At 41.6% G+C, this 21,493-nt stretch overlaps 1 protein-coding gene across 1 annotated transcript in view; it reads left to right on the top strand.

Annotated features, from left to right (window-relative positions):
- Positions 1 to 21,493, top strand: part of LOC128698843 (uncharacterized) — a 68,232-nt gene that overhangs the window by 33,936 nt on the left and 12,803 nt on the right. The window contains exon 3 of the mRNA XM_070097827.1: positions 12,110 to 12,181. Coding sequence (XP_069953928.1) covers positions 12,110 to 12,181 — 72 coding nt within the window. The remainder of the gene's footprint in view (positions 1 to 12,109; positions 12,182 to 21,493) is intronic.

Below are 21,493 nucleotides of genomic sequence, written 5' to 3'. Positions count from 1 at the left end.
ACATGTACAAGTACATGTACAAGTGCATGTACAAGTACATGTACAAGTACATGTACAAGTGCATGTACAAGTACATGTACAAGTGCATGTACAAGTACATGTACAAGTGCATGTACAAGTACATGTACAAGTGCATGTACAAGTACATGTACAAGTGCATGTACAAGTACATGTACAAGTACATGTACAAGTACATGTACAAGTGCATGTACAAGTACATGTACAAGTACATGTACAAGTACATGTACAAGTGCATGTACAAGTACATGTACAAGTACATGTACAAGTGCATGTACAAGTACATGTACAAGTGCATGTACAAGTACATGTACAAGTGCATGTACAAGTACATGTACAAGTACATGTACAAGTACATGTACAAGTGCATGTACAAGTACATGTACAAGTGCATGTACAAGTACATGTACAAGTGCATGTACAAGTACATGTACAAGTGCATGTACAAGTGCATGTACAAGTACATGTACAAGTGCATGTACAAGTACATGTACAAGTGCATGTACAAGTACATGTACAAGTGCATGTACAAGTGCATGTACAAGTACATGTACAAGTGCATGTACAAGTACATGTACAAGTGCATGTACAAGTGCATGTACAAGTACATGTACAAGTGCATGTACAAGTACATGCACAAGTACAAGTACATGTACAAGTGCATGTACAAGTACATGTACAAGTACATGTACAAGTACATGTACAAGTACAAGTACATGTACAAGTGCATGTACAAGTACATGTACAAGTACATGTACAAGTACATGTACAAGTACAAGTACATGTACAAGTGCATGTACAAGTACATGTACAAGGTATATAGACCATGGCTGACATCACTGACATACTACTATATAGAAAGCTGCTTATGCTAAGCATTTCCCGCAAATTAAGTCAGTTTTGTCCCAGGATGCGACCCACACCAGTCCACTAACACCCAGGATGCGACCCACACCAGTCCACTAACACCCAGGATGCGACCCACACCAGTCCACTAACACCCAGGATGCGACCCACACCAGTCCACTAACACCCAGGATGCGACCCACACCAGTCCACTAACACCCAGGATGCGACCCACACCAGTCCACTAACACCCAGGATGCGACCCACACCAGTCCACTAACACCCAGGATGCGACCCACACCAGTCCACTAACACCCAGGATGCGACCCACACCAGTCCACTAACAACCAGGAAGTGACCCACACCAGTCCACTAACACCCAGAATGCGACCCACACCAGTCCACTAACACCCAGGATGCGACCCACACCAGTCCACTAACACCCAGGATGCGACCCACACCAGTCCACTAACACCCAGGATGCGACCCACACCAGTCCACTAACACCCAGGATGCGACCCACACCAGTCCACTAACACCCAGGATACGACCCACACCAGTCCACTAACACCCAGGATGCGACCCACACCAGTCCACTAACACCCAGGATACGACCCACACCAGTCCACTAACACCCAGGATGTGACCCACACCAGTCCACTAACACCCAGAATGCGACCCACACCAGTCCACTAACACCCAGGTACCCATTTTACTGATAGATGAACATGGATTACAGGTGTAAGGAAACATGCCCAATGTTTCTGCCCTTGCCGGGAATCGAATCCGGACATCGGCGTGTGAAGCGAGAGCTTTAACCACCAAGCCATGAGGCAGATTGATATTTATACCACCCAATTACAGCATGAACCTTGAGTTCAGTAAATCACCCCAGTGTTGAAAGTTTGAACTCAATCAGATGAGTCATTCTCCAGGTAAGGTATATTTCCCAACGATTGATATTTTTACTTTATTAATATATTTACAAATTTGCCTTCGTGCAAACAAAATTAAATGTTAAATCCGGTTATATGAGTCAATCTAAGGTTTATTTAACATGATTTAGCAGAAACAAGAGTTTATCACTGTTTTACACAAAAAATTAATTAAATCTGCAGTCCCCGCAGTAGTCGAATTAGAAAAGACAGTTTGTGAACGTTGGAAGCTGTACCGTTGGAAGCTGTACCGTTGGAAGCTGTACCGTTGGAAGCTGTACCGTTGGAAGCTGTACCGTTGAAAGCTGTACCGTTGGATTCAGCAGCTTTGGTTTTGAAAATCAGACGCATTCGCAACATCTGGGTAACTTTATTGTAGACGTTTCGCCATCCAGTGGCTTTGTCAATACATATTCTAGGACATAATTTGAAGACAAGAGAACTATATGTAAAAGATGAGGTAATCAGTCCCTCAGTCTTGGAGTTGGTGTGAAGAGCACCGTAATCATGAAGATTCTTGAGCACAGTGACTTCCCTCGTCTGCAACCCGTCCCCTTCCACCTGACGTCAGTATATAAGCGCCAGCCTTCTTCTGCTCCAGAATCCTCACGACTACGGTATTCTTCATACGAACTCCAAGGGTGAGGGACTGATTACCTCATCTTTTGTATATATTCCTTTTGTCTTCCAATCATATCCAGTCCTACTGCCTTTGAGGTATCTAGATCACTTTGCAGTTTCTTCACCTACTCCTAGGTGGTGTGTATTTTATCCAGCACTTGTTGGTGTACCCCTTCCCCCCATTCTGACTTCCCGGAGTCCTTTCTGTCTCCACTGTACCTACTTCTTTAAATCTCATGATGGGCTCCTCACATACTTCTTGGTCGTTTTTTGTGAGCTCCCCACCTTCTTTCCTCAGGATGAATACCTGGTTCTTGACTGTTGTTTTCCTCTTGATGTCGTTATACAACAGCTGAGTGTCAGACTTGACTTTCGATGCTACGTCATTTTCATATTGTCGCTTTGCCCACCTCCTTGTCTGTGCACACTCGTTTCTGGCTTTAGCTTAATATCTTAATTTTTCAGGGTCTTTGTCTTCTCTACTTTTTCATTGCCTCTCTACACTTTTGGATGAACCAAGAGCTAGTTCTGGTCAAGATGAATACGAGGTCCAGTCTTTCTGGTTCATCCTCACCTCTCTCTCTCTCTCTCTGGTAGTGTCCCTAACATGTTGATGCATGAGGTTTTCTAGTACCACATCCATCATTTTGGCTCTCCATGTTCTGGGACCACCACGTGGCTCCAGGTTTTTTCCATTCAATCTCCTTGTGACTGAAATCACCCATAACTAGTAAGTTTACTCTACCCTTGCGAGCTCTTCTGGCCACCTCAGCTAATATGTCCACCATTGCTCTTTTTCCTTTATATTCTTCTCTTGGCCCCCTGCAGTTCTGTGGCAGGTTGTACATCACTGTAATTACCACCTTAAGGTCTCCAGACTGAATTATTCCCCATTATGTAGTCCCTTTCGTCCATTCCTTCTATTTCGTTAAATCTCCACTGGGTTTTGATGAGCAGTGCAACTCCTCCCCCCCTTCTCCCTCTATATTTCCTCAAGATCTGATATCCGGGTGGAAAGATTGTGTCTGTTATCATGGTGAGTTTCGTTTCTGTGAGAGCTATCATGTTTGGGGACGACTCCTTGATTCTTTCACGCCAGTCTTCACAGTTATTTGTTATTCAGTCCTCGTTTGTATACCAAACCTTCAACTTTTCTAAAACTGTGGTCTGGGGGAAACGTTGGGGTTGGGGAAGCGGGAGACATGGCGAGGAACTATGGGGAGTTGCTGGGAAAGTAGAGTTCGTGATGGGGTGGGGGCGGGGTGGAGGAAATGGGTACGGCCTTTGGGTTTTGGGCTCAATTGTTTGGGTTAGATTATGTGTGAGTGGGGTGGGTGCATGTGCCTGTGTGTGTACTTACCTTATGTGCTCACTCATTTTCATGTGGTTGCAGGGGTCGAGTCACAGCTACAAGCCCTGCATCTTCGCCCTTGTGTCTGCCATTATATGCTTGCTGAAATACACGACAAAAAGTGAAATATGTGAAGACTACCATCACTGGTTCACTATCCCACCTTCCTCTGGTCTCAATCATTCCTAACATCCTTTCAGCTTCCACCTTCACTTTGCTTTTCTGCATTGACTACCGAACATAACTCATTAATTAATAGACAATCTGCCGTAATACTGAACACTAGGTACTAATTCTCCAGAACTATTCCTGGAGGACGTCTGCACACACACACACACACACACACACACATACACACACACACACGCACTCACACACACACACACACACACACACACACACACACACACACGTGCGCTCACCCATTTGTACTCACCTATTTGTGGTTGCAGGGGTCGAGTCATAGCTCCTGGCCACACCTCATCACTGATCGCTACTAGTTCATCTCTCTCCCTGCTCCATGAGCTTTATCATACCACTAGCCAGATTATTCCACGTTCTGGCAACTATCTGACTAAAGAAATACTTCCTAGCATCCCTTTGACTCATCTGAGACTTGAGCTTCCAATTGTAACCCCTTGTTTCCGTGTCCCATCTCTGGGACATCCTCTCTCTATCCACCTCGTCAATTTCTCACAGTATTTTGTCTATCGTTATCATGTCTCCCCTAACCCTCCTGTCCTCTAGTGTCGACAGGCCGATTTCCCTTAACCTTTCTTTGTAGAACATTCCCTTTAGCTCTGGAACTAGTCTTGTTACAAACCTTTGCACTTTCTCTAATTTCTTGACGTGCTTGACCAAGTGTGGGTTCCAAACTGGTTCTGCATACTCCAGCATGAACCTGATGTACACGATGTATAGAGCCTTGAACGATGCTTTACTAAGGTATCGGAATGCTATTCTCAGGTTTACCAGGCGCCCATGTACTGTACCAGTTATCTGGTTGATGTGTGTCCCAGGAGATATACTCGGTATTATACTCACCCCAAGGTACTATTCCTTGAGTGAGGGTTGCAGTCTTTGGTCACTTAGCCTATACTCTGTCAGCGGTCTTCTTTGCACATCCCCGATCTTCATGACTTTGCATTTGGCGGGGTTAAATTCGAGTAGCCAGTTGCTGGATCAGGCTTGCAGTCTGTCCAGGTCTCTATGTATCCTTGCCTGATCTTCATCCGATTTAATTCTCCTCATTCGATTTAATTCTTCACATCATCTGCAAACAGGGACACTTCTGAGTATATCCCTTTCATCATGTCATTCACGTATACCAAAAATAGCACTGGTCCTAGGACTGACCCCTGTGAAACCCCGCTCGTCACAGGATCCCACTCCGATACCTCGTCACGTACCATGACTCGTTGTTGCCTCCCTGTCAGGTATTCTCTGATCCATTGCAGTGCCCTTCACGTTATGCATACCTGATCCTCTAGCTTTTGCACTAATCTCTTGTAAGGAACTCTGTCGAAGCCCTTCTTGAATTCCAAGAAAATGCAATCTACCCATCCCACACTCTCTCCTGTCTTACTTTCGTTACCTTGTCATAAAACTCCAGTAGATTTGTGACACAGGCGTTTCCCTTCACTGAATGCGTGCTGGTTGTCGTTTATAAGCTTATTTCGTTCCAGGTGCTCCACCGCTCTCCTCTTGATAATCTTCTCCATGACTTTGCATATTGTATACTACATTGACACTGGTCTGTAGTTTATTGCCTCGTGTCTGTCTCGTTTCTTAGTAATGGGGACTACATTTGCGGTCTTCCATACCTCAGGTAGTTGCCCAGTTTCAGTGGATGTTTTGAAAATTGTTAGTGGCACACACAGTGTCTCTGCTCCCTCTGTAATGATTCACGGAGAGATGTCCGGTCCCATCGCCTTTGAGGTATCAAGTTCACTTAGCAGCTTCTTCACTTTTTCCTTGGTTGTGCGTATTTCATCTAGCACTTGCTGGTATATCCCTTGTTCGTGTACCCCCTTATTCTGACTTCCCGGAGTCCTTTCTGTCTCCACTGTTGAGCTTCTCACATACTTCTTGGTCGTTTCTTGTCAGCTCCCCACCTTTCTTCTTCAGCCTGATTGCCTGGTCCTTGACTGGTGTCTTCCTCATGATGTGGCTATACAGCAGCTTCAGGTCAGACCTGACTTTCGATGCTACGTCGTTTTCGTTATTTTCCTGGGTCCTTTGTCTTCTGTACTTTTTCCATTCTCTAGCACACTCAGTTTTTGCCTCCCTACACCTTTGGGTAAACCATAGGCTCATTCTGGTATTCCCATTGTTTCTATTGCCATTGGGAACAAACCTTTCCTCTGCCTCCTTGCATTTTGTTGTCACGTAGTCCATCATTTCGTTTACTGATTTTCCTACCAATTGTCTTTCCCACTGAACCTTCTGCAGGAAGTTTCTCATGTCTGCGTAATCCCCATTTTTGTAGTTTAGCTTTTCCCATCCTACTCCTCTTGCCCACTCCACTTGTAACTCTACTATATATTCAAAGCTCAGAACCACTTCGTCACTAGCTTCTTATGTGATGTGCTCAATGTCCGAGCTACTCAGGGTGAATATGTAGTTCAGTCTTGCTGACTCATCCTCACATCTCTCTCTGGAAGTGCCCCAGACATGTTGATATACGAGCTTTTCCAAGGAACTATGGGGGGTTGCTGTGGAGTTTGTGATGAGTGGGTTGGGGCAGTGGGTATGGTATGTAGGTTTTGGGTTAGACTGTTTTTTTTCATTGGGGTTGTCATGGATGAAGGCCTTCAGCAGCCTCCCACCAGCCATAAGGGACATTACCGATAGACCCCTGGTTGTCTTCAAGAGAGACCTGGACAGATACGTAAAGTCACTGCTGGATCAGCCGTGCTGTGGTTTGTACGTTGTACAAGTGCGACCTACAGTAACATCCTGATTGATCATGCCCTGATCCATCGGGAAGCCTGGTCTTAGACTGGGCCGAGGGGGCGTAGATCTCCGGAATACCCTCCAGGTAGACCCTTCAGGTAGACGGGGAAAGTTTTCATTTACGAAAATGCCGGACTTCTGATCCCAAATAATCAAAACATCGTCCACACATCTGTACGTGACTGTGTCTGGTGCAGAAAACGTGATAAAGTACATCCCTGTAAGTCACTATGTAGCAGTAATAAAGGTCTGACTGCAACATAGGTTCTCTACCAGTAAAGAATTGTTAAACCAAGGAACGTCTCCAAATGAAAAGTCCCTCTCCTAGCCATGATGTAAGAAACTGAAGCTGATGACGATGTTTCGATCCGTCTTGCACCATCAATTAGTCAAACAATTTGTCTTGCAAGCCTCGCAAACCCAAGTAAACGAAGAAAGTCCATTATTTTCTTGCAGGATTTTTTTCCCGCTCATCTGCACTTTTTATACATGTGCAAGTTGTATGTGATTTAAACTCAAAAGTGTCACTTTGTTAGCAAAAGTAATACTCAAGATGTTATTCTCTTCACTCGCATATGCTGTTTTTCAGTTTATTTAGAGATACACTTGTCAGTTAAATAATTTCTTCAGCTTGAAGCATCCTTCCGATATCTCACTCTGGTGTGATCTTACCTACTTTCCTCTCACCGAGTCGAAAATTTGCATAACGTATCATTCTTTGTGAATAAGTTTCATAAAGTAATGATTTTTTCATTATGTAAATTCTATGTTGCTGAGCTGTTGGCAACGTCTTACCCTATCTCCTTTTTTTCTCGGGGGGGGGGGAGGGGGGCTGAGGACACACGAATTGGCAAGTGTTTTGCTGAGGATATTTCCTTTTTTCGCAGGTGTTTTTCCCTGAAAACCTACCCTATCTCACACGTTTTTCCCTGAGAACATACCCTGCATCAAATATTTTTGCTGAGGACATTCCCTACCTCACAGATTTTCGCTGAGGACATCCTCCAGCTCACAGGTTTTGCTGAAGACACTCCTTGTCTCAGAATATCGTTATATATTTCTGTCCTAATTCACCTTTTTGCACCACCGCGACAACAGAACCAAATAAGGAGACAATACAAACTCTTCCTCTATCAAATTCCTGAGAGAAGAATGTGTCTACATCAAAGAATCGTCCTGAACCTCTCTGAGACACTTCATCACCAAATGAGAAAGAAAATCAGAATTTTTTTCAAGTAACACCAGACTATTTCTCATCAGCAAATGTCTAATGCTCCCGATTAACCAGAGAAACAGTAACTTTGCTAACACCTTAGACAACACATTATACAAATATTGATACATAACTTTTCAAGACTAAGTGAAGGTAGAACCTTTAAAACGAAGCATGAAAAATTGCTATTATAGAAACCTTGAAACTGATAAACAAAATAATGGAACTTAAGCACATTCTTCAAGGTGACGAAATTGTTAATCGACCTTGGCAACACAACGTTGTTAGTCGACCTTGGCAACACAACGTTGTTAGTCGACCTTGGCAACACAACGTTGTTAGTCGACCTTGGCAACACAACGTTGTTAGTCGACCTTGGCAACACAACGTTGTTAGTCGACCTTGGCAACACAACGTTGTTAGTCGACCTTGGCAACACAACGTTGTTAGTCGACCTTGGCAACACAACGTTGTTAGTCGACCTTGGCAACACAACGTTGTTAGTCGACCTTGGCAACACAACGTTGTTAGTCGACCTTGGCAACACAACGTTGTTAGTCGACCTTGGCAACACAACGTTGTTAGTCGACCTTGGCAACACAACGTTGTTAGTCGACCTTGGCAACACAACGTTGTTAGTCGACCTTGGCAACACAACGTTGTTAGTCGACCTTGGCAACACAACGTTGTTAGTCGACCTTGGCAACACAACGTTGTTAGTCGACCTTGGCAACACAACGTTGTTAGTCGACCTCGGCAACACAACGTTGTTAGTCGACCTTGGCAACACAACGTTGTTAGTCGACCTTGGCAATACAACGTTGTTAGTCGACCTTGGCAACACAACGTTGTTAGTCGACCTTGGCAACACAACGTTGTTAGTCGACCTTGGCAACACAACGTTGTTAGTCGACCTTGGCAACACAACGTTGTTAGTCGACCTTGGCAACACAACGTTGTTAGTCGACCTTGGCAACACAACGTTGTTAGTCGACCTTGGCAACACAACGTTGTTAGTCGACCTTGGCAACACAACGTTGTTAGTCGACCTTGGCAACACAACGTTGTTAGTCGACCTTGGCAACACAACGTTGTTAGTCGACCATGGCAACACAACGTTGTTAGTCGACCTTGGCAACACAACGTTGTTAGTCGACCTTGGCAACACAACGTTGTTAGTCGACCTTGGCAACACAACGTTGTTAGTCGACCTTGGCAACACAACGTTGTTAGTCGACCTTGGCAACACAACGTTGTTAGTCGACCTCGGCAACACAACGTTGTTAGTCGACCTTGGCAACACAACGTTGTTAGTCGACCTCGGCAACACAACGTTGTTAGTCGACCTTGGCAACACAACGTTGTTAGTCGACCTTGGCAACACAACGTTGTTAGTCGACCTTGGTAACACAACGTTGTTAGTCGACCTTGGCAACACAACGTTGTTAGTCGACCTCAGCAACACAACGTTGTTAGTCGACATTGGCAACACAACGTTGTTAGTCGACCTTGGCAACACAACGTTGTTAGTCGACCTTGGCAACACAACATTGTTAGTCGACCTTGGCAACACAACGTTGTTAGTCGACCTTGGCAACACAACATTGTTAGTCGACCTTGGCAACACAACGTTGTTAGTCGACCTTGGCAACACAACGTTGTTAGTCGACCTTGGCAACACAACGTTGTTAGTCGACCTTGGCAACACAACGTTGTTAGTCGACCTTGACAACACAACGTTGTTAGTCAACCTTGGCAACACAACGTTGTTAGTCGACCTTGGCAACACAACGTTGTTAGTCGACCTTGGCAACACAACACTGCTAGTTGACCTCAGTAACACAACATTGCTAGTTGACCTCAGCAACACAACAATGCTAGTTGACCTCAGCAACACAACAATGCTAGTTGACCTCAGCAACACAACACTGCTAGTTGACCTCAGCAACACAACAATGCTAGTTGACCTCAGCAACACAACACTGCTAGTTGACCTCAGCAACACAGCAATGCTAGTTGACCTCAGCAACACAACACTGCTAGTTGACCTCAGCAACACAACATTGCTAGTTGACCTCAGCAACACAACAATGCTAGTTGACCTCAGCAACACAACAATGCTAGTTGACCTCAGCAACACAACATTGCTAGTTGACCTCAGCAACACAACACTGCTAGTTGACCTCAGCAACACAACAATGCTAGTTGACCTCAGCAATACAACATTGCTAGTTGACCTCAGCAACACAACACTGCTAGTTGACCTCAGCAACACAACATTGCTAGTTGACCTCAGCAACACAACACTGCTAGTTGACCTCAGCAACACAACATTGCTAGTTGACCTCAGCAACACAACACTGCTAGTTGACCTCAGCAACACAACATTGCTAGTTGACCTCAGCAACACAACACTACTAGTTGACCTCAGCAACACAACATTGCTAGTTAAACTCAGCAACACAACAATGCTAGTTGACCTCAGCAACACAACATTGCTAGTTGACCTCAGCAACACAACACTGGTAGTTGACCTCAGCAACACAACATTGCTAGTTGACCTCAGCAACACAACACTGCTAGTTGACCTCAGCGACACAACACTGGTAGTTGGCCTCAGCAACACAACATTGCTAGTTGACCTCAGAAACACGTCATTGCTAGTTGACCTCAGCAACACAACACTGCGTGTATAAGAATTGTGGAAAATACTGTATATTTTCCGAAAATACAGTGTATTTTGTATGTAAATTGATGGAATATATTGTAGTTAATAAAATTAATTTGTAAATAAATAAAGAACCAGCGAGAGTGGTGAGTGTCGCTGGGGAAGGAGGGTCGCCATTGTTTTTGAACTGGGCAAGAGAAAGTTAGAGAAAATCAGAAGAATTTTCGTCGCTCTAGAGATTAAATTGTGTTTAAAACCTCTCAAATAGGAGCCAAAATTGTTGGATTTGCAGTCCTGCAGAACGTGAGAATAAGGCGACTGGACAGGACTCCGTAATTAGCTGGGAATAGGATAAATTAACCCAGGTGATGTCTATTTATGTTGAAATTGTGGCTAGTATTTTCTTCATATTTTAGGCAGGGGTTTGTGTATGACACACCAAGTAATCTCCAGACAAATTGGTGAGTGTTATTATTATAAATTCTCATTCAATGTATATGAAGTCATTTATTAAATTTAACATACAGTCCATATATTTATATTAATGTTGTACCAGAATTCCAGGGGGCTCTGGTGGCCTGGTGGTTAACGCTCTCGCTTCACACGGTGAGGGCCTGGGTTCGATTCCCAGCCAGAGTAGAAACATTGGACGTGTTTCTTTCCACCTGTTGTCTATGTTCCCCATCAGTTAAATGGGTATCTGGGTGTTAGTCGACTGGTGTGGGTCGCATCCTGGGACACTGACCTAAGGAGGCCTGGTCACAGACCGGGCCGCGGGGGCGTTGACCCCCGGAACTCTCTCCAGGTAAACTCCTGGCAATGTATATTTCATTTGAAATTAATATAGGTACAGAGTGACTTGTGGAGATATAAGTGGAGTAGGTGTCGAAGGAGGACATTTTTTGCGACCTACAATGTCCTAAAATTCCTACATGACTCTGTAACCTTGATAAAGAATAATTTGTTACTTTTATAAAATTACTAGTATATGTCTAACGAGATTCATCCAGGTAATAAAATTACTAGTATATGTCTAATGAGATTCATCCAGGTAATAAAATTACTAGTATATGTCTAACGAGATTCATCCAGGTAATAAAATTACTAGTATATGTCTAACGAGATTCATCCAGGTAATAAAATTACTAGTATATGTCTAACGAGATTCATCCAGGTAATAAAATTACTAGTATATGTCTAACGAGATTCATCCAGGTAATAAAATTACTAGTATATGTCTAACGAGATTCATCCAGGTAAATTTTAATTTTTCCATAAGAATTGTCTTTGATGCTTCCGTGTTAATATTCTATTTTACTCACATATTTCTTAATTATTTTAATAATCATTTATAAAAACAATTTTACATGTTCTAAATCTTAATTTCGTTTTTTAATGACTCTGATAATATGAATTCTCTTAATTATATTTAAAAGAATCGGTACTTTCCATCATATAGTTGAGCATTTCCTGTTGCTAATTATTTTTAACACATATTCCAGGTCACTCGAGGAAAATCTTCTGGAAGCTCTTCCTTCTGGTGTATTTTCCAGTCAGTCGTCACTTGAGAACTTGTAAGTATTCTCACAGAATCGTTTACCACAGAAAAGACCTTGTCAGTACCCTGGCTGATTGCTTTTGCATGTCTGCCTATGTGTTATCATTTATATATTTAATATACATTTAATATTTATTTACCGAAATAAATAAATAAATAAATAAACATATATATATATATATATATATATATATATATATATATATATATATATATATATATATATATATATATATATATATATATATATATATATATATATATATATATATATATATATATATATATATATATATATATATATATATATATATATATATATATATATATATATATATATATATATATATATATATATTATAGACCCACGAACGAGTGGTATTGATCAATAACAACACTACACTAGCCAAGGAGTCGAACCCACGTTGTACTGGCCCGCCTCATTGAGAGCTAGAGCCACATGCTGACTACAAAGTGGTTACAAATAGAATTTATTCATTTATATTTTATTCATTCATTTATATAAGACTGATTGTTTTCATGTGGCCGGCGAAAATGTGTAAAATATATGATGTGACCTCAAAGTGAAAAGTCTGGAGACTCCTGCTCTAGTGTGCGGTACAGGATGTTGTGCCCCACTATTTCAAAATCTTACTGCAGGCCAATAAATAGTCCAAAGAATGTTTATTTTAATCAAGAATCACGCAAACCAGTTCATACACTTCTATAATTGCTTCATTTGTACTTTTTTTGGCCTAAAACAAAACTGGCATTGACTGAGTATATTGTGAGAAACTAGGGATAAGTTAGCTCGTTTATGGATTTTGGATAGTAATGACTAGTTGGATATTGATATATAACTGTTTATTTCAGCTGGATCGCCTCCTTTGAGGGTTGGAAAAGTTGTAGATTCTGTTGATTTAATGAATAGAGTTGCAATAGTCGGTGAAAGTATATGAGCTCCTTTGTACATTAGTGTTGAGGAATTACTTAGGCATCCTGTCTTGTTTTTCAGTGTCTTTATAAGTAAAACTTCAGTAGGATTAGTTGGACTTATAGTGAATTTTGTTAAACGTGAATGTAATCTCTCTCCAGACTATTTCAAGTTGTGATTTTGCTAGTTTTGATTTTGTAGCGAAGAAGAAATCATTTAGAATACTGGCTGTGTCTGTTGGCTAGATGTGAGGTTCATCTGATTTGCTTAAGACAATATCTCTATTTCTGGATTGTTTTCAAGAGTCCAGGATTTCCGAGAGGGTTTTCCAGGTCTTTCTCATATCACTCTTTATTTCGCCAAATTACTGTTGTATATTGTTTGGTGTGAACATTAAATATTAAACCCAATCTGAAATGTTTTTCATGTTGAAGTTTTTTATCAATGCGTTGTTTATCCTCTTTGATTTGTTAGTGTGTTTATAGTTCCGTCTCGGTCTCTTACCGTCTTGTGGCGCGGGTTGTACATCACTTCTTCCATTACAGTGAGCTGCTCCCTTTGTTTAACTTCACCCACTATGAATATATGAGACTTATTTTTGTTTATTCCTCTAATATCTTTTAACTCTCCTGGTTTCTGATTAACACTGTAACACCTTACCCTCCCCTGGATCCTCTTTCTTTATTACTTAATATCCTAAAGAACAAAACGGCAAAATTTCGTGACTGGAACAATACACAAATAACCCGCACATAGGAGAAAGGTTACGACGATGTTTTGGTTCGACTTGGACCACAGACAAGTTACACTAACACAGAGATGAGCCAGCCAGTATATACAGGAGAAGGGGACAGGGATTGGACAGAGTGAGGAAACAAGACGAAAGTGGAGAAATAGTGGTAGAGGCCTTACTGGTAGTAGTGGTAGTAATAAATAGTAGTGGTAGTGGAACAAGAGATGGAAAGGGTTAATGCTGGTAATAGAAGCAAAAGTGATAGTGGAGTAGTAGTAGTAGTAGTATTAGTAGTAGTAGTAGTAGTAGTAGTAGTAGTAGTAGTAGTAGTAGTAGTAGTAGTAGTAGTAGTAGTGGTAGTTGTAGTAATAGCAGTAGAAGTAGAAGTGGAGTAAATCTAAGGATAAGAAAAAGGAGCATTTTAGGAGAGGTACTGGCCCATGAGGGTGAGACAAAAATCATAGAGGAAAAAAACTGAAGAACAGAACACACCTATGCAGAAAAAAATGAAGACAAAGGATAAATAGGAAATATAAAGAGTAGAACAGAAGATCAGGCCAAGTCACGAGCCTTTGACAATATAATGAGAAAGGAAGGCAACTACAGAGATAAAGCCAAGACTAAGATTCATATAAGGGATGCTTCAACAAGATCTCGTCTGTGAAGGCTAGATGTAGGGTAGAAAGTTATAGAAGAGAACCAGTCAATAGGAAGGTTGTGATCCCTAACATAACAGAAAGAAGAATTATTGGTGTCGGCAAGTCTAGCACTTCTCTAAATACATCAGAAAGAGTTTCTTCAAAGTACTGAAGAGGACAAGAGAAACAAGAACAAGAGGAGGCATCAATAACAGGAGGAGAGGTACGAACTAGGTTACTGTGAAGGGTGTTATGCTTGAGAAAAGTAAGTTTGATGTCTAAAGAACGGAGAGAGTTGTTAAGATTAGAATGACTCGAAAGATAGTAAGGGCAGAGAACAGGAGATTTCTCAGGAGTAGAGAGTTTGGGAGAGATGAAAGTACGTTTAGCACGTGAGAAGCCAGAGTCTATGAAATCGGAAGGGGAGTCAAGATGAGAGAACAAATTACAAAAAGTGGAAATTTCCGAGTTAAGAAACTGAGGGTCACAAAATTGGAAGGCATGGAGAAAAGAGACATAAGAATACATATACATGCCACTGTGCTATGCTTAGGACTGCGATAACTGGGAAAAGAAAAGCCTATAGCCGACAGATGAACATCAAGATGTACATCAAGGTTGAAATGAACATCAGTAGTACGAAGTGGATCTGTTTGTGACTTGAAAAAGCCCACTGTGTGGGCGAAACGTTGTCAGTAAAGGATCACATTATACTGCATATGTGTTTATATTTCCACAGTCTACCTAGTTGGGTTATTGAGGCTAAAACCTTGGGTAGTTTCAAATTTAGGTTGGATAAATACATGAATGAGAGGGGTTGGATTTGAGTGGGACTTGCATATGAGTGGATAGAGTTATCAAAGCTTATTTCTTGGGTAGCATTGAAAATTAGGTTGGGCAAATGTTTTGTTAGTGGGATGGATTGTAAAGGACCTGCCTAGTATGGGCCAACAGGCCTGCTGCAGTGGTCCTTTCTTATGTTCTTATGTTCTTATAATGGTTAGCAAGAACAGGGACAGATGAGAACCCACAACAACACCGAAGGTTGATGGTATAAACCTTGGTAATAAATACCGACAAGTTGGTTTAGAAAGACACGTAAGCAAACACTATAACATATTTATTAGAAAACGTTTCGGTCCTGGGACCTTGATCACTTCTGATCAAGGTCCCAGGACCGAAACGTTTTCTAATAAATATGTTATAGTGTTTGCTTACGTGTCTTTCTAAACCACCGAAGGTTGAGAATAAAATTTACCTTGAAAGGAAAAAAAGTTAGAGTCCACACAAAAGCGAATAATATCAGAACATCAGTAAATCTAGAGAGGTAAAGTAACTCCTCACTGGCCTTCACTCCGAGAAAATTAAGATCATCAAGAGGGACATTAGTGAAGAGGGACTCAAGGTCAAGACTAAGCATCTTACAGGTCAGGAGAGAGCGATCACGTTCAATGAAGTCTTGAGGTGGGCAGGAGAAAATGTACCAAGGAAGGGAGTGAGGGTTTTGGCCAGCCAAGAAGCAAGAGAATAAGAGACAGAACCTCTAGAGGATGTAATAGGACTTGGAGTGATATCAGGTTTATGGGTTTTAGGAAGACCATAGAAATAGTGCAGAGAGGGATAAATAACGCGGAAATGTTGAATAAGGGCAAAAAGTCATGAAGAATGAGATCGGAGAGTCCGAAGTTTGGAAACAAGAGGAATGTAAGTACATGAGTCAGAGATCAAGGCTTCAGCTTCGCGGAGGTAATCTTCGTGATCAAGGACAACCACTCAATTACCAGTGGTGACGTGTACTTAGCTCAGTGGTGACGTGTACTTAGCTCTGTGAAGACCTGTTTGTGTGCTCTCTGTGAATCTGAACCAGGATGCCCTCTCTTGAGCAGCTTTACCAGCAGCTGAGAGAAGAACTCAGAGTTGCAAAACTGGAGATACGGCGATTAACGGAGGAGAACAAGAGGATTCGTAGTAATCCTTCTGTTGTGAGTCCCCAGGTTAAGAGGGGAGCTTGGTCAGTGGCCGGGCAACATGGAACCAAGCTGAAGATTAAGAAAACGGTTGAAGAGGCAGAAACAACGAGAAACCAGAAGACTGCCGTGGAAACTTCCAACTCATTCTCGGTGCTACCTGACGAATGTGAGTGTTCTACTGGGAATGCCACAACGAGCACCAAGGAAGCATTGGCAGACGTGAGTGAGACATCCCTAGAAACCCCAACGAAGACCATCGAGAACGTCATGACGAATTCTACAAGTGGTGTAATGCTACCTGGCGAATGTGAGTCAACTACTCGGAGCATCACTACGGACGACGCCAAGGAAGGTAAAAACATTGTTGTTGTTGGGGATAGCCAGATTAGGTACATGGATAGGGCATTCTGTTTGAAGGATAGGAGTAGGAGGCAGAGAGTATGTTTTCCTGGGGCTGGGATGAAGGATATTGTTAGCCGTCTGGATGACATCATGAGAGGTAATGGGAGCAATCCTATTATCTGTCTCAGTGCTGGAGGCAACGATGTTGGCAGACGTAGGAGTGAGGACCTGATTAGCAGGTATAGGTCAGCAATAGAGATAATTAGGAAGAAGGGTGGGAAACCTGTCATATGTGGCATTTTGCCAAGGAGAGGAGTTGGAAATGAATGGTTGTCCAGAGCAATTGGTGTCAATTGCTGGCTGGACAAATACTGTAAGGAAAATGCGGTAACATTCATTGACAACTGGGACCTCTTCTATGGCAGAAATGACATGTATGCCAGGGATGGGGTTCACTTGTCTAGGTGTGGGGTGGGAGCACTGGCCAACGCAGTGGAGGGAGCTGTTAGGTCTTTAAACTAGGAATAGTTAGTGGTATGGGTTTTGGTGGGAAAACTGTGAAGTCGCAGGGTAGTAACATGAGTACTAGGAGAACTAGTAATAGGCAAAATGAGGAGGATATTGGAAAGCCAGTGGCACTAATTGACAATGACAGTAATAGGTTTAGTGGAATAACAGAAAGGAGCAGGAAGGGTAAAGAGATAGGAGGGTCATTAAATATTTATTACACAAATAGTCGCAGTGCTAGGAATAAGATGGACGAGTTGAGACTAGTTGCTAGTGCAGGTAACATAGATGTATTTGCCATTACTGAGACGTGGTTTAATTCAAAAAGTCGGGACATGCCTGCAGAATGTCACATTCAGGGTTTTAAATTGTTCCAAGTAGATAGAAGTATCGGGAAGGGGGGTGGGGTGGCATTGTATGTCCGAGATCGCTTGAACTGTTGCATAAAAACGGGTATTAAGTCTGAAGTAACACATACAGAGTCTGTTTGGATAGAATTTTCAGAGGGACATGAAAAATTAATTTTAGGTGTGATATACCGTCCCCCAAATTTAGATAGGGACCAGGGGAGACTACTATGGGAGGAAATTGTTAGGGCCACAAGGCACGATAATGTAGTAATTCTAGGAGACTTTAACTTTAGTCATATTGATTGGAATTTCTTGACTGGGAATTTAGAATCATACGATTTCTTAGAAGTAGTTCAGGATTGTTTTTTGAAGCAGTTTGTCACAGAACCTACAAGGGGTAATAACCTGCTTGACTTAGTTCTGGCAAACAATGAATCCCTTGTTAATAATTTAGAAGTTTCAGAAGAACTGGGTGCTAGCGACCACAAATCAATTACATGTAGAATTGAATGGAAGTATGATAGTAGGGATAACTCAGTAACAGTCCCAGATTTTCGCTTAGCAGATTACGATGGGCTTAGAGAACACTTATCATCTGTTGACTGGGGTAACGAAGAGAGCTATCAATATGACAGTTTTCTGAACACAATACATGCTGCTCAAAGAACGTTTATCCCTTATAAGGAAATTAGATCAAATAGAAATGACCCAAAATGGATGAATAATAGGCTGAAATATCTACTAGGGCATAAGAAAGGAATTTATAGGCGTATCAAAAGAGGCGAGGGTCATCTTATGAATCAGTATATTGACATTAAGAGGGACATTAAAAAGGGGATAAGAAAAGCTAAAAGGGACTATGAAATTAAAGTTGCTAGGGATTCTAAAACTAACCCAAAAAGTTTTTTCCAGGTCTATAGAACAAAAGTCAGAGATAAGATAGGTCCCCTTAAAAATAACTACGGGCATCTTACTGACAAAGAGAATGAAATGTGCTCGATTTTAAATAATTATTTTCTCTCGGTTTTTACACAGGAAGACACTAATAATATTCCGGTAATTAATTTTTATAGTGGATCAGAAGAAGATAAATTATGTAACATCACAGTCACTAGTGAAATGGTTGTGAAGCAGATAGACAGACTGAAGCAAAATAAGTCACCGGGTCCTGATGAGGTTTTTTCAAGGGTTCTAAAGGAATGCAAAATGGAAGTCTGTGAACCATTAACTAATATTTTTAATTTATCTCTTCAAACAGGTGCAGTGTCTGATATGTGGAAGATGGCTAATGTAATTCCTATTTTTAAAACAGGGGACAAGTCGTTACCGTCAAATTACCGCCCAATAAGCCTGACCTCAATTGTAGGCAAATTACTAGAGTCAATTATAGCTGAGATTATAAGAAGCCATCTCGATAAGCATAGCTTGATTAATGATACTCAGCATGGATTCACAAGAGGCCGGTCTTGTCTAACTAATTTATTAACTTTCTTCAGTAAAGCTTTTGAGGCTGTTGACCACGATAAAGAATTTGATATTATTTACTTAGATTTTAGTAAGGCATTTGATAGAGTTCCGCACCAAAGACTGTTGAAGAAACTATCAGCTCATGGCATTGGGGGAAGGGTGCTCTCGTGGATCGAATCATGGCTCACAGACAGGAAGCAAAGAGTGTCCATAAATGGGGTTAAATCCGAGTGGGGATCAGTAACAAGTGGCGTTCCACAGGGATCAGTCTTGGGCCCGTTGTTGTTTATAATATATATCAATGATCTTGATGAAGGAATTACTAGTGATATGAGCAAATTCGCCGATGACACGAAGATAGGTAGGATAATTGATTCAAACGTAGATGTTAGGGAACTTCAGGAGGATTTAGACAAACTCTACTCTTGGTCAGAAAAGTGGCAGATGCAGTTCAATGTAGATAAATGCAAGGTTCTGAAGCTCGGGAGTGCCCATAACCCTAGCACTTATAAGTTAAATAATGTAGAACTTAACCATACAGATTGCGAAAAGGACTTGGGGGTTATGGTAAGCAGCAACCTTAAACCAAGACAGCAATGCCTAAGCGTACGTAATAAGGCAAATAGATTACTGGGATTTATATCAAGAAGTGTAAGCAACAGAAGTCCAGAGGTCATACTGCAGCTTTATACATCATTAGTAAGGCCTCACCTAGATTATGCAGCTCAATTCTGGTCTCCATATTACAGAATGGACATAAATTCGTTAGAAAACATTCAGCGTAGGATGACTAAATTAATACATAGCATTAGAAATCTTCCTTATGAAGAAAGATTGAAGACTCTTAAGTTACATTCACTTGTTAGACGAAGAATGAGGGGAGGCCTGATCGAAGTGTATAAGTGGAAGATATGTATTAATAAAGGGGATATTAACAAGGTCTTGAGATATCTCTCCAAGAGAGAACCCGCAGTAATGGATTTAAATTAGATAAGTTTAGATTTAGAAAGGACATAGGAAAGTATTGGTTTGGAAATAGGGTAGTAGATGAGTGGAACAGTCTACCTAGTTGGGTTATTGAGGCTAGGACTTTGGGTAGTTTCAAATTTAGGTTGGATAAATACATGAGTGGGAAGGGTTGGATTTGAGTGGGACTTGCACATCAGAGCTTATTTCTTGGGTAGCATTGAAAATTGGGTAGGTCAAATGTTGTTAGTGGGATGAATTGTAAAGGACCTGCCTAGTATGGGCCAACAGGCCTGCTGCAGTGTTCCTCCTTTCTTATGTTCTTATGTTCTTATGTTCTTATGAAAAAAGGATATCAATATTGGTTTTAGATTTAAGAGAAGAAAGGGCTGGTTCACAGTGTCGAGGAAGGCGGTAAATTTTAGACAACAGGCTGTCTAGAAATAGAAGGAGACAACCACAAAATGTGGACAAGTCAGGAAGATTCCGAGAGTGAGACTGACGGAAGGAATTAAAAGGCTAATCAGGTCAAAGCCACCTCGATAGGTAGGTTAAATGGCAAATGAAAGACCAAAACCAAGAACTAGCCGCTCTCTTTCTCCCATGTTAGAGATCACAGTCATCCTAATGACCCCTCCTCCCCTAACACTGTCTACCCTACTTATTGCCCTCACAGATGCCATCTTGTTGAGTCATCATTTATACACTACTTTCCTAATATGAATCTTAGTCGTGGCTTTATCTCTCTAGATGACTTCCTTTCCCATTACATTGTCAATTGCTACAAACTTCAGAACATTTGTGACTTGACCTGATCTTATCTTCTCCTCCCCTCTCTACCTCTTCTCTTTTTCTACTATTCATTGTCTTCCTTTCTTGTACTTAGGCGTGTTCTGTCCTTCGGTTCCCCCCCTATCCCCCCTCCTGTGTTTTTTGCCCCATAATCGTGGGACATTAGCTCTCTTGCAGTGCTCTTTTGTTTTCTCCTTAGACTTTCTTCATTTCTACTTTTACTATTACTACTACTACTACTACTACTACTGTTGCCTCAGTTCACCCCCCCCTCTCTGTCTGTTGTGTTACTACCATTACTCTACCTGCTTACTACTACCACTTCTACTTCTACTGATACTTTCACTACCAGCATTTCTCTTCCACTAGTTCTGCATTTCCCTCTACCTTCTTTTTGTCCCGTCCTTATCCCCGTCTCCTATATAAACTGGTTCTCTTATTTTCCTGAGTTAGTGTGACTTGTCAGTGGCCGAAGTCTGACCAAAAAGTCGATAAAAACTTTCTCCTGTATGTGTGTTATGTACTTAATATCCTGCTGGAACTATAACATCTATCATTTCAGTTACGTCTGTGATAGCTATGATGTCTTGGTTCCCTCTGGTTTGTGGTGTCCGTGTGTTTCGTTTGTT

Source organism: Cherax quadricarinatus, chromosome 59, assembly GCF_038502225.1.
Source record: "Cherax quadricarinatus isolate ZL_2023a chromosome 59, ASM3850222v1, whole genome shotgun sequence".
In the NCBI taxonomy this organism is placed as follows: Eukaryota; Metazoa; Arthropoda; class Malacostraca; order Decapoda; family Parastacidae; genus Cherax; species Cherax quadricarinatus.
Note: the sequence above shows the minus strand (reverse complement) of the source record. Positions and strands in the feature narration are given on the sequence as shown.